Source organism: Acipenser ruthenus, chromosome 27, assembly GCF_902713425.1.
Source record: "Acipenser ruthenus chromosome 27, fAciRut3.2 maternal haplotype, whole genome shotgun sequence".
Taxonomy (NCBI): Eukaryota; Metazoa; Chordata; class Actinopteri; order Acipenseriformes; family Acipenseridae; genus Acipenser; species Acipenser ruthenus.
Genome location: NC_081215.1, coordinates 22,330,181 through 22,342,337, shown reverse-complemented (window position 1 = coordinate 22,342,337; position 12,157 = coordinate 22,330,181). Strand labels below are relative to the sequence as shown.

Below are 12,157 nucleotides of genomic sequence, written 5' to 3'. Positions count from 1 at the left end.
AGTTGTGACAAAGGCCTTTCCACTTGTAAATACAGTTCATGAATAACACGTTATCTTGATTGACTCTCTGCAAATCCTAAATAACCGCTATAAAATATTAAACTTAAAAAATAAAGACAAATAGAAGCACTGTACACAAGCGGCTTGATTCACTTGTCTTTTATTTAGGTATATTTACTGTTAAGAAAGTGAAATATGAAAGGAGTAACGGGAAGAAATGGTGGTTTGAGGTTACCTATTTTTTGGTAATCTTCTCAGTAACCGTAACGCCCAATACATTGGCGTGTCTTACATCAGAGCCACTTTCATTTTATGTATTGTTTTGCACAGGAACTTGAAGAAGCGTTGTTGGTAGAGAACTGGGAGTTGATAGAGGACCTAGTGTTACAACTACTTCAAGGATGTTATCAGCGCAAGGATATTACGTATGTAGTGTTGCAAGATGAAATCGCAAAGGTCTTGGTTAATTGTGTAGTCACGTTTTTTAAATTGTGTGTGTATATATAGAGATAGATAGATAGATATGGTAGGGTCTGTGTTGCCATGAGAGAAGCGTGCTAATGTAAAAAGAATCGCAGTCGTCATCTCTCTCTTTCTCTCTCTCTCATATATAATGTCTATGTCTTACTGTACTACTTCAGAAAGGAAAACTATCACAAATACCTGAAAGACATACTGCGGCATCGCTTGGAATTGGAAGAGGGCTTGATTAACCCTTTAAAGGATGCAGCTTTTAGATCACTCTCCACGCGGTCTGTTGTAGATATCCTACTTCGACTCTGTGACTACAGGATGGATGCTTATGATACTTTTGATCTTTTGAAGGTAAAGTAATTTATATACGCTTTTTGTAATGTTACCTTGTAAAAGCTCTAGATGACTGCTTACATAGATGACTATTTCTTCACACCTGAAACAACTGTAAATATAATGTGCACAGCTTGATTGGTTGTTGTTAAATACGTTTTGATACGTTTAAAAGGAGCTTTTGTGTATTCTTTGTAGTGGTTCATTAAAATGTATACGCTAGTCTGATAATGTCTTTTTTTCAGAACTTTGAAGCAGATAGTTTACGTTTAGCTCCCCTCGGTAAGGACAGGAGTGGTGCCAATTACTGGTATTTCTTTGGTACTAGACTATACAAAGAGGAGCCTCCCCCGCCGCCTGCAAAAGCAGAACAAAGAGAAACACAAAAACTGAAGAAGAGAATTATGTAATTCACTTTTTTTGGCTGCATCTGCTCTTAAAGATCAAGTACCGGTAGCTTCAAATTACAAGTTTGTACTGTCTCCATATCTTTCCATGATGTTAGCAATCATTTGACACCTGTGTTGTTGTTGTTGTTGTTGTTGTTGTTTTTAGTTCTAGTTGTCTACTGCCACATATATAACCCAGGCTAGATTGATCAAGGCAGCTGTGCACTGCATGGCACTGCTCTTACTTACACCTAATATAAAAAGTTTGATCATCTGTTTTTAGGAAACAAAAGAAGCTCAAGAAAGCAGATAAAGAGTTGAGGAAGTCTATTTCTTTGTATGGAAAGTCTAGTAGCAAAAAGGGAAAAGCAAGCTATACAAAAGAGAAAAAGAAGAAACATGAAAAAGAGTCCTACAGCAAATCAAAGCTGAGGTATTGTTAATAAGGAAACATAGTTAATATAGTTATGTATATTCAGTAATGGAAAGGATAATAGTTCACACACACACACACACACACACACACGCACACACTTTCAAGACCCAAAACTCATGTATTAACTAGAAAAATAAAATGTAAAAGATAATCTCAAATTATTGTTTCTAAAGTTTTGCATTATTGCTGTTTTATCCTAATTTTATAGTGTTTTTTAATCTTAGAAAACAAGCTGTTAAAAATGAAGATTTTAAAGAACTTGAAGAAAAGCACCCCAATTTTGAAAAAAGCGGTAAGGAGGAAATATATACAGCTTTTAGAAATGTAAGCATTCATGTCTGGCCCAAACGTTGTTGCCTGCTAGATAAATGAATGCAGAGACAGTTAGGTGAGTTTCAAGAGTCTGAAGTATTAGTTTACTAAATTGTTATGTGACTGGGATTATGGCATCTGTTATTAACTTGAGTTAAATTAATTGAGAAACCAAACACATGAGAGGTATTAATACTGTTGTTTAACTTCTAGTATCCAAATGGAACACTTACTTTGAGCAGAGAGGTGCCTGGTCACTTGTATGTGAAACACTGGAGGAATGGCGAAGTCTGACCGATCGATTTAAGGAGAGCAAGTTTCTTAAAGAACGCAAGCTGTACACAATTCTTGTTGAGAACTTAATTCCTAAGATTGGAAATCTTATTGTGCAGAAGGTAAGAGGAAAAAAAAATATATATATAACCTTCCTTTTACTGGAATAATATATGTGGAACTAGTTTCAGTGGTTGGAGAATCCTGTTGTACTAAATGAACATGGGAATTTATATTTAGACATCAGTTTTCATGTACAGTACTAACTTAGCAATTGCTCCCTCCCTGTTAGAAAAAGAAGCAGTTACAGTCCTTGCCAAGGAGGTCATCTGAACGTATTCTGAAGAAGCAAGAACTAGGCGTAGGTGTACTGCATTTAAACTCATTGTTCTGGTGTTGGTTTAAAAGGGTTATCCATTGCAGTTTTTATTGCATCTCTTTTCAAGTTCTGCTTATATTGTGTTCAGGAAAAGCAGAACCTGATATCAGGAATGCCAGAGGTAATAAGAAATGATAATGTTTCTGAAGAACATCACTTGATTACTGCAGAAAAAGAGACTGAGATTCAGGAAAGGAATCAAGCAAGGGAAGGTAAATAGTGTAATTGAGTTGTTGACTTCATTTTTTGGTGTAGTTTTTATAATTAGTGCCAGAAAAAATAAAAAAGAGACATACATACTTATCCTTTGCTCAGGTAAAGTGTACCCTAACGAATAACCCCAATAGTGGAAGAGCCGTTGTCATGATGTCTTTATTTCTTCTAGCGAGAGCAAAGAGGCAGCAGTCAAGGGAAGAAAGAGCCCTGCTGATGTCAAGGGGGATTGTAAAAATAACTCCCCCAGATAAACAAGAAGAAAAAAATGAGCACAAAATCAGCAGGTAAACTCTTCTTATGTGTTTGATAGAGTAACTATGTAATTCAAGGAGAACTCTTTAAATCCCAGCGTACACAAATCAGGAGCAAACGATAAAAAATATGACAGTCAAAACGCCTATACATAACAATAGTTTATAACAATGGTTACCTTGTTATTTCAGACAGTATTTAGATGATGAAGAATACACATCTATGTTTAAAGGTAAGCTATCTATGTGGGGGTTTTTTTAAGTAGTAGTCGTAGTAGTATATCTCTTCAGCAGCCTCCTCAGTGTTAGTATTGTTTAGCGCTTAGGATTTACAATGCCATTGTTCTGTTTAAAGATAGCAGTTTCTCTAATTTACAGTTTTAGAAGCAGTGAAAATCCACAAAGACTCTTGGCCATTTTGTGATCCAGTGGACGAACACGATGCTCCAGACTATTATAACCAAATTCAGGTAATTGGCTTTTGTTAAAGCAATTGTAAATTGTAAATATATTGCGCTATTAAATATTGTAAGATCTGTCATGCGTAACTTTTTTACATGTGTCTATAAAAAAAAACATTTTATTGTTTTATTGTTTTAATTTAATAGACACCAATGGATCTTACTACCATTGAGGATAAATTAATCAAGAACAGATACAAAACAACAGAGGACTTTGTGGCAGATTTTAGTCTTATTATTAAAAACTGTGTTGAGTACAACGGAAAAGGAAATGGTTTGTATCTTACCTTATTTTTTGTAATACTTTAAACACCGTATTTGGAATTAAGCCACCTATATTTAAATACTGTAGCACACAGAAATACCGAAACTTAAGAATTACGCTTTGTATCTTTTTTTCTCAAAAGAGTATAGCTTGATGGCGAGAACATTAGAACAGTGCTTTCACAAAGCCATGAGAAAATACTTCCCTGAGGAGAAATCTGAAAGTGACGAAGAGGAGTTCACTCTGGAGGGGAAAAAGGAAAAGAGAAAAAGACTCTCGTCTCACTATGGGAAAATGGCTGCTGAACATTTCATGACACCACTCAATAATTTTGACTGCAGTTCCGGTGGCTCCCAGCTTCTTACTAAACAGGCGCCAGGCACTGTGTGGTATTCTTCAGGGGTTACAGGGTGCCGCACACAACAGCAGGCAAGGATGGGTTCTGATTCTTTTGAACTTAAACTGTGGTAAATAGTGCCTTTTGTCTTGTTGTACAAATATATAATTGATATCAAATGTACAGTCATTTATGTTAACTGGAAAATGTTCCAGAAGTAGTACAATTTTTTAAGTCCATGAATGTATACAAAGAGTGTAAAAAACATTAGAGACACCTGCTATAATATACTGTCAATAGCATATAGGGCAACCATGGGCAGCCAGGACATTACTGATTGGATGTCACAAATTAATTATTTTGAAACAGTGACTTTGCCAGATATTTTCCAAATCTTTAACAGACTCCCTGTCCCAGGTGGGAAGAAATTAACTGTACACACCCTAGATGTTCCCAAGACGTAATCTTAAACTGGCATCATTACAGAAATTATTTTTAAAATATATTAGACATACAGTAAGTACTAAATATCCTTGAGAGAAGAAACAGTCAGTTGTGATTATGATTATGAAGTATGATTAAGAACACACACAGTGAGGTAATACATTCAGATGTTATAAAGAGTATTCTTATAAGCACGTTTCTCTTGTGCTGTATTTAGCAGTCAGTAGTTCATTTACAGAGTGTATTGGAGCCAACGAAGAAGGGACAATACCAGACAATACCAGAATACGATTGATGATTGTTTGCTTAATGTAGATGTTTGTTTCTATGAAAGCTTGTGACCTTTATAAATAGAAAACTTGCTTGCACCTACTCACTGCCTATTAATAGATCTGGCAGCAGTTGTTGATGATGCATAGTTCAGCCCCTAGTCTCTGTAAGTCACTTTTCGAGAAAAGTGTCTGCTAAATGACTAATTAATAATAATAATAATAATAATAATCTATGAGAAGAATCATTGATGAGCACACATGTTGTAATTTGCCACGTCAAGGAAACATCCTTCCAGTTTCATAGTATGTAAACAACTTATGACTAATATACCTGTTATTTGATGATTGAACTGTTTGCTATTTAAAGTATGATATCTACCTATTTTGAAGATTAGGTCTGAAAACATTTGTAGATATGGCTATATAGCTCTTTGGGTTATTTTGTTATAGTTGGGATTTTTTATTTTATTTTTTAAATTAAGTGTGCTAAGGTAGATGATAAGCACTTATAATATTACAGGAGTGTTACGAGTGAGCAATATTTACACAAGGTGATATCTCCTAAATTAATGTTGGAGGTGCTGATTAATTTTATCCTTTTTCTTTATAGAGCCCAGCAGCTGTGTTAACATCATACCAATATATCCATAGAACTGTACCACCTGCCTCAACAGCCACGTACCCCAGACAAGTATATGCACCACAGCTGATGGCAGCATTACCAAGTCCTTTGTTTGTGCCATTAGTCAATATAAAAGCAACTTCTTTGAAATCAAACAGTCCATCAGCTATACAGACTATACAGTTTCACCCCAGGGGGCAAAGTGTAACCCCTGCATTTCCACAGCAGTACGGTCCCTGTCCTGGACTTATTCAGCAAGCATGGCCAGTGGCACATTTCATTCCAGCTTTTCCACACGCCGTTTCAGTCCAGGGCTCAACACGAGCAGGTTTAGCTGAAGGGAAATCAGAACAACAACAAACTGTTGTCTTTGAGGTTATTCCAAACCCTCACAAGGTACCTGTGCAACAACGGATAGTGTCACCTTGTCCATCACACCTTGTTTCATGCCAGACAACTCATGAGCTAACTTCACAAGGTAATCTGTTTCCTCTATTTTTTGTATTTATGTGGGGCAACTTATCAAACTATCTTTATACATAAACCTAAAGCTAACCAGCCTTTTATAGGTGAAGTTACTATGGTCACTCTTCTTGGCTTCTCTGGAAGAGTACATGAAAATGCAGCATCTATTGTATAACATTTGTATAAACTACTACAGGACTGTATACTTTTAGTTCCTGCTGCATGTATAATGTGAATGGTGTAAATAATTGAGAATACAGTATTATTTTGTATTCTTGATGAAACCTCATTTTATTTTTTTATTTTCTAGAAAATGTAAAATTTCTAATGTACTGAGTGCTTTAAAGATTGTTTTTATTAGACAACTTATTTATTTTTTTGTTTTAAATTTACAGAGAATAGTAAACTGGAAGTTAACAAATCAAGTCTAGCTGTGGCAGAGAATCAAAAGAGGAATGAGCCACATACGAAAGATATCGACCTCCTTCAACAGCCATGTCGAACTACACCCCCAGTAGATATAACAAGACTTGAGGAGTTAACTGATTCCAACCTAAACAAAGAAGAAATCTGTGAACCTCCAAATGCCAAGGAACTACAAACTAACAATGTAACATCTCCACAAGACCACAAAGAAAAAGATTCAAAAGATTTTATTTTAAACGTTTTAAAGGAGCAGACAGAAGTCTGTTCAGAAATCAGTGAAAAAGATTGTGTATCCGAGAACAGAGCCAGTCATCATAATCTTCCAGTTAAAGACACTGAAAATTATGATTTTATCTGCACTGTAAACAAGGAAACCGACACATCTAGAAACGCCCCATCCACTGGCAATTTCCAAACAGGAAATACTGTGCTGGCTACGAAAGACCCAGTTTTCACAGGACAGCAGGTCCACACTGTATCCAGTAACACACCGGAGGAGACTTGTTTTGTCCATCATACACAGCCTCTTATACATCATCCAAACTCTCACATTCCTCTTCAAACTTACTGTGACTCAAACCCCTTCAATCCCATTTACACGCAGGTTAAAGAGTTGTTTTATGTTCAACAGCCTACTGCTGCTTTTCCAAAAAAAGAAGCCTCATCAGAGAAACACCAACAGTGTCAAGAGGTGAGCCAGCAAGTCCCAGGGTGTCCTAATGCCTGCACAATACCAGTATGTCAGGGCTCAGAGAAAGAGAAAAACCAAAATGGCATTGAGGCCTCCTTAACCATAAAAAACAATGACCCGGCAGCTGTAAATAGGAAAACTTCCGAAAGGATCTCTGAAAATTGTGTTCATTGTCATAGTCATGCTTCAGACCACATGCTTCAGGTTCCAGCCAAAAGACAAAAAGTGATTCACATGGCCAACCCAGATCTGTCTCCCTTTCAGTTGACAAACAAAATGAACGCACCTCCTTCACTATATCCGAAGACTCTCGTTGATTATTCAAACACCATTCACTGTGTTCCCTTTGTTCAGGCTTGCAGTCCAGATCAATTGCTTTTGCATTCTGTTATAAGGTCAGACCCTCAACAAGCTATTCACCATCCCTCTAATGCTGTTGAGGTGATAAATCAACGAGAACAGTATCCTGCAACTCCATTCTTACAAGGAACAAACAACGATAGTAATATGCCTTTTGAAGAATCAAAGTTAGTACAGGATATGTAAATTAAACCATCTTAATAACCCACATATTATATTATGAACATATTTTGTTAATAATTTAGATTCTAAATTTTAGGTTTCATTTTGTTAGACAAAACCTTTCTTGCTGTAGTAAGGTTGTTGTTTTTAACAATACTATTGAATTCATGATAATGGGCAATATTACATCGGCGAAGCTGTTTAATGACCTGTAGTTTTTATTTTGAATCCAATTGCAAGATGTATTACTATTTTACACCTGCACCTAATTAGTACTTGTATGTGTAATTGTTACACAGCTCAGATATGTACCATGCAGTTTGATTGTTAAGAAAGATGCAACTTTGAAGTTGTAGAGGTAATGATTATTTTTATCTTAGGTTTCCGAAAGACCCAATTCAAGAACGGCATTCAGCTATATAGCCTCTGGAATCGTCAACATCATTTAAGCAGGTACAGTCATCGCAGTTCAGTCACTGAAATACCCAGGCATGAAATATAGTTTACACTGAATAGATCCAAATCATACCATACAATATATTTAGACATTTTCTAAATAGTGTATTTTGGATGTATTTTTTTTCACCATTGTCATGCAAACTGTTTTAATGCAAATCACAGTCATGTTAAAATGTGCTAATCAACCTGCTGATAATCTTTAAATGTATTCATTCAATACGATTTAACAGATTAGGAATACCTCTTACTGTGGACTAGATTTGGAGCAGTAAAATAGATAAAATAGATAAACAAATAATAAACAGGCACATTTTAGTGTAGCCGTTGCTGGTAAGTATCTTACTGCCTGCAGGGGGAGCTGTAGAGAGAGAGAGAGAGAGAGAGAGAGAGAGAGAGAGAGACCGAGACCGAGACCGAGACCCTAGTGTTACTGGCTCACTGATGTGTCTTATATGTGTCTTATACAACAATTAATCAGGTTAATAATAATACTTTATTAAACATCTAAATCAGCATGCAATATGAAAAAGGCACTATGCAGAATTACCAATTTCCGTGATGACAGTGTGCAGTCCTCATTACTCTGGTCCCACAAATAAACCCTATACAAGCCTTTTTATACCTAACCTGTGGTTACATCATTCTTTAACACCCTCTTGGCCCTTCTAATAAACATACAGTGTATTTAGTAATTTCTCCATTACAGCAGTGGTGTCCACCTAGACCAGGGGTGCCCAATCCTGGTCCTGGGGGGCCAATGCCCTCCGGGTTTTTGTTCAAACTGTACACTAAATTGATTAATTGGACTAATTAAGCTTCTAATAAGGGCTTGATTGGTCCAATTAAGTAATTTAGGGCACAGTTGCAACAAAAGCCAGGAGGGACATCGGCCCTCCAGGACCAGGATTGGGCACCCCTGACCTAGACCTTCTAATAACAATGAATGCATTTGACACACAAACCCTGCTAATAAGATGCATCACTACACAAGATTACAACAGACGTCCTCCATATATCCTACCCAAATAAGGAATGTCCTTATCAGTAACTTCCTCAAGCTTGCCTTTACATTGAGCATGTACACAATTCGAACAGAAGGGGGAAAAAAACAGACAAAGTACAGCAACATATAAAAAAAATTATAAAACACATTTTTCAACATTTTTTTTTCTTAACACTAGTGATGTCACTGATGGCAGTTTACTGTATTCCCCTATAAACACCTCCATTGTAAGAAACTGTTATGTGGACATGCAGGTACATAGTTTATGGAAAATATACTTGCATATAATATTAAAATGACATATTCGAGCAGAATATAATACGGTTTTCTAATTTTAAAAACAAATTATGTAATGTTGTTAAAACTTGTGCTTCTTTGTTTTGTTTTGATACAGGTTATGAAAAGGCAACTTTGTGTAGAAGACATCCATTTGTAGGGAAAAAAAACACTTTTTAAATGTTTGAAAATGCGATTTAATTTTATTTATGTATTTTATTTTGAGTTTTTAACTGTATATTGTTTTCTAAGAAATGCATGAAACGAATTGTTGAATAAAAAATATGCTGTTCAACACAGCGTTGCAAAAGCACTAATTCCTCCACACAAAAACACGTCTGTTGTCTGATTTAGGAATAAAGGAATTCACTGTTTGTAGTATATGATAATTTCCATTCAAGATGGAGTTAAGAATTCTGGGATTACTGGAATAAAAATGTTAGATATTTGTTAAATATAAATGTCCAGTTTTCAGTAAAAAAAAAAAAAATACATGAATATGTATGTAGTTCACAAAGCTATGTAAGTGGGCAAAGACAGAGTAACCCATTGTGGATTGATTGTGAATAGTTGTATGAAAATTATTTTCAGCAAAGCTGTATTATGTTCATTCGTCTTTCTACAAAATACCTCACCAGTGGGTGCAGTGTAATATGTTCTAATAAACACTAAAGGTGTTCGTTATGCAATATTGTATTTTCTGAAACATGATTCTTAACACTATGTTTTATTTGGGTTTACACTGAAAAATTGTCCCTATTCCAACATCGCTGTATTGATTGATTTCAATTGACTATATGGTTGAGGTGTTGAGAGGCTGTGGCTTAGAAACAAAAGCGTTTCTTCTGATTTGCTACACCTCAGTAGTTAATTATAAAAAAAGCAATTGATTATTTATTACTTTGTCAAGTGCTGTATGGTTATTGTGTGGCCTCAAAAGCCTTTATTTTATTTATTTGTGTTGCATTGTTTGTTCAAAATAATAAAAGAAAAATCACAAAAACGACTACAAAGTGTTTCAATGGGATACCTGTTTTATAATAAGAACATAATTGAGTCAGGAAAGCTGCAAGTCATGTGTTAAATTAGCTACTTATGTTAACCCTGACCTTATATGAAAAGGAAAGAGAGAACATTTGCCTCCATTACTGAAACTAAGAGCATACGTATTTTATGTTCAGAATGTAAAGAAGATTAAATATTGACTGTGATACATCCTCTTGTACACATTTCTCTTGTCTAATCAGCACAGGTATTCCTGTTACAGGTATTTCCTGAATTTCTCTCATTAAATTATGAAAAAAACACTATTGTTTTTCTATATATATTCAGGAGTTTCAAATACAGTACTGTACAGTATATTTTCAATTGACAAAGATGTGTATTCACAAAGATTTATTTAAATAATGTTTGTTTGTTTTTTGTTTTTTTTATGAATAAAAAATGGTTTGATATTCATGAAACCGCTCTTGGCTTTTTTAACAACAGTTCAGAAGAATTATTTAAATATATCAACTTTTATTTTTTGTATCTAAAAACAGACTTTAGATTTCATTTGATCAACTTACACCCAGCCAGTATAAACCACAACTGGGTTATTATTATTTTTTATGTACTGTATTTATTTTTTAAACAAATTACAGCACTGGGGATTAATCTTGGATTGCATGAACCATATATCAGTGATTATGCTGTGATAACCCATGGTGCTGTCGAATGCTAAAAATAAATAAAATACAAGCCAGTTGTACATCAAATAGGTGAAATGTTTATGACCCATGGCCAATGCAAGTAAATTATTACGTCTCTGGGATTTATATTATACTGTAAACACTCAGCAGTTTGTTTCCATACAGGTTTGCAGTGTTCAATGTCAAAGACAGATTGTTTACAAAAACAGATAGTTGTAGAACAATCTGTATCACATGACTGTGAGTCACCATTGTAAGCCACATTCATGATCAGCATTCTATGGAAGCATTTGCACAGGGGGGGGGGGGGGGGGCGGACAGACGGACACACGACTATCCTTGGAATTGAGCAGAATGAGTGTGCTGGCATATCTGCAGATTACAGCTGTGCGTCAATTGTAATTTTGTTTGGGTTTCTTGAGAATAGCCCACAACTTAGGGTGTGTCAATAGTTTCTATTAAAAAAGTATCTTCATTGTGGTTTTTCAGAGGAGTGTACTTAGTTAGGAATGTACATACAAAAGTGATTTTTCAGTTAAGGATCTGTTGGGAAGCTTTCAGATGTTCATCCCGTCTAACCTGTTTGGTAAAGATTATTGTATATATTTTTTCTTGACCACCATACATCTGATGCTACTTCAATTTACAATCGAATTAGTTCACTGAACACACACTTTTTGTAGAATATCAAGTTGAACATCCGAATCAGCTGATTATCAAACAGGCTAAAAAAAAAGCATTTAACAATATCTTTTGGCATACATGACACCTAATTTTAGAAGTGGATTGTTTTTCACAGAAATATATAGCAACACGTGTGGTCTAACCTTTCAGCAATGCAGTTAAGTTATGAATGAATTGTGTTTTCTCAGGCAACTAGCTGCTCCTACCTGTGAATAGTGCTTACAGAGGGTTAGGTTGTCAAATGTATAATTACACTGCACTTTAGCCTAAAAGAAAGAGAATATGGTATTATTGTTTTCAAATAATAACAGAAATAATCTTTCTGTTTAACATTCTCTGATCAGTTACCCTGGTCCTAGCCTGTTTTTTTTCTTTTGTCTTCTTTTTTTTATTATTATTTTTTAAATTTAAATATTCATGACAGTCAGGAAAGGCCAAATGATGAATTATACTCTTCACCTGCAGTATGGCAATGC

General features: G+C 35.2%; 2 protein-coding genes across 2 annotated transcripts; both read left to right on the top strand.

Moving 5' to 3' along the window:
* The first annotated feature begins 470 nt into the window (after positions 1 to 470).
* LOC117432211 (chromatin remodeling regulator CECR2-like) lies at positions 471 to 4,260 on the top strand. Its single transcript, XM_059001785.1, has 10 exons — positions 471 to 825; positions 1,053 to 1,924; positions 2,158 to 2,339; positions 2,510 to 2,578; positions 2,685 to 2,808; positions 2,982 to 3,096; positions 3,256 to 3,296; positions 3,442 to 3,533; positions 3,672 to 3,798; positions 3,932 to 4,260. The coding sequence occupies exons 5-10, from the start codon at positions 2,709 to 2,711 to the stop codon at positions 4,258 to 4,260; spliced, it is 804 nt and encodes a 267-aa protein (XP_058857768.1). The 5' UTR covers positions 471 to 825; positions 1,053 to 1,924; positions 2,158 to 2,339; positions 2,510 to 2,578; positions 2,685 to 2,708.
* A 1,196-nt stretch (positions 4,261 to 5,456) lies between these two features.
* Positions 5,457 to 10,656, top strand: LOC131701896 (uncharacterized). Its single transcript, XM_059002560.1, has 4 exons — positions 5,457 to 5,942; positions 6,325 to 7,573; positions 7,949 to 8,021; positions 9,425 to 10,656. Exons 1-3 carry the CDS (start codon positions 5,552 to 5,554, stop codon positions 7,989 to 7,991), a joined length of 1,683 nt encoding a protein of 560 aa, XP_058858543.1. The 5' UTR covers positions 5,457 to 5,551; the 3' UTR covers positions 7,992 to 8,021; positions 9,425 to 10,656.
* The last annotated feature ends 1,501 nt before the right edge of the window (positions 10,657 to 12,157 follow it).

What these genes read in the sequence shown, in the direction of transcription:
- LOC117432211 (XM_059001785.1), top strand. Translation starts at nt 2,709, where the DNA reads ATGCCAGAGGTAATAAGAAATGATAATGTTTCTGAAGAACATCACTTG. An exon ending in ACTATTATAACCAAATTCAG is followed by an intron (nt 3,534 to 3,671) that starts GTAATTGGCTTT and finishes TTAATTTAATAG; the next exon opens with ACACCAATGGATCTTACTAC. An exon ending in GTACAACGGAAAAGGAAATG is followed by an intron (nt 3,799 to 3,931) that starts GTTTGTATCTTA and finishes TTTTCTCAAAAG; the next exon opens with AGTATAGCTTGATGGCGAGA.
- LOC131701896 (XM_059002560.1), top strand. Translation starts at nt 5,552, where the DNA reads ATGGCAGCATTACCAAGTCCTTTGTTTGTGCCATTAGTCAATATAAAA. An exon ending in TCATGAGCTAACTTCACAAG is followed by an intron (nt 5,943 to 6,324) that starts GTAATCTGTTTC and finishes TTAAATTTACAG; the next exon opens with AGAATAGTAAACTGGAAGTT. An exon ending in ATGCCTTTTGAAGAATCAAA is followed by an intron (nt 7,574 to 7,948) that starts GTTAGTACAGGA and finishes TTTTTATCTTAG; the next exon opens with GTTTCCGAAAGACCCAATTC.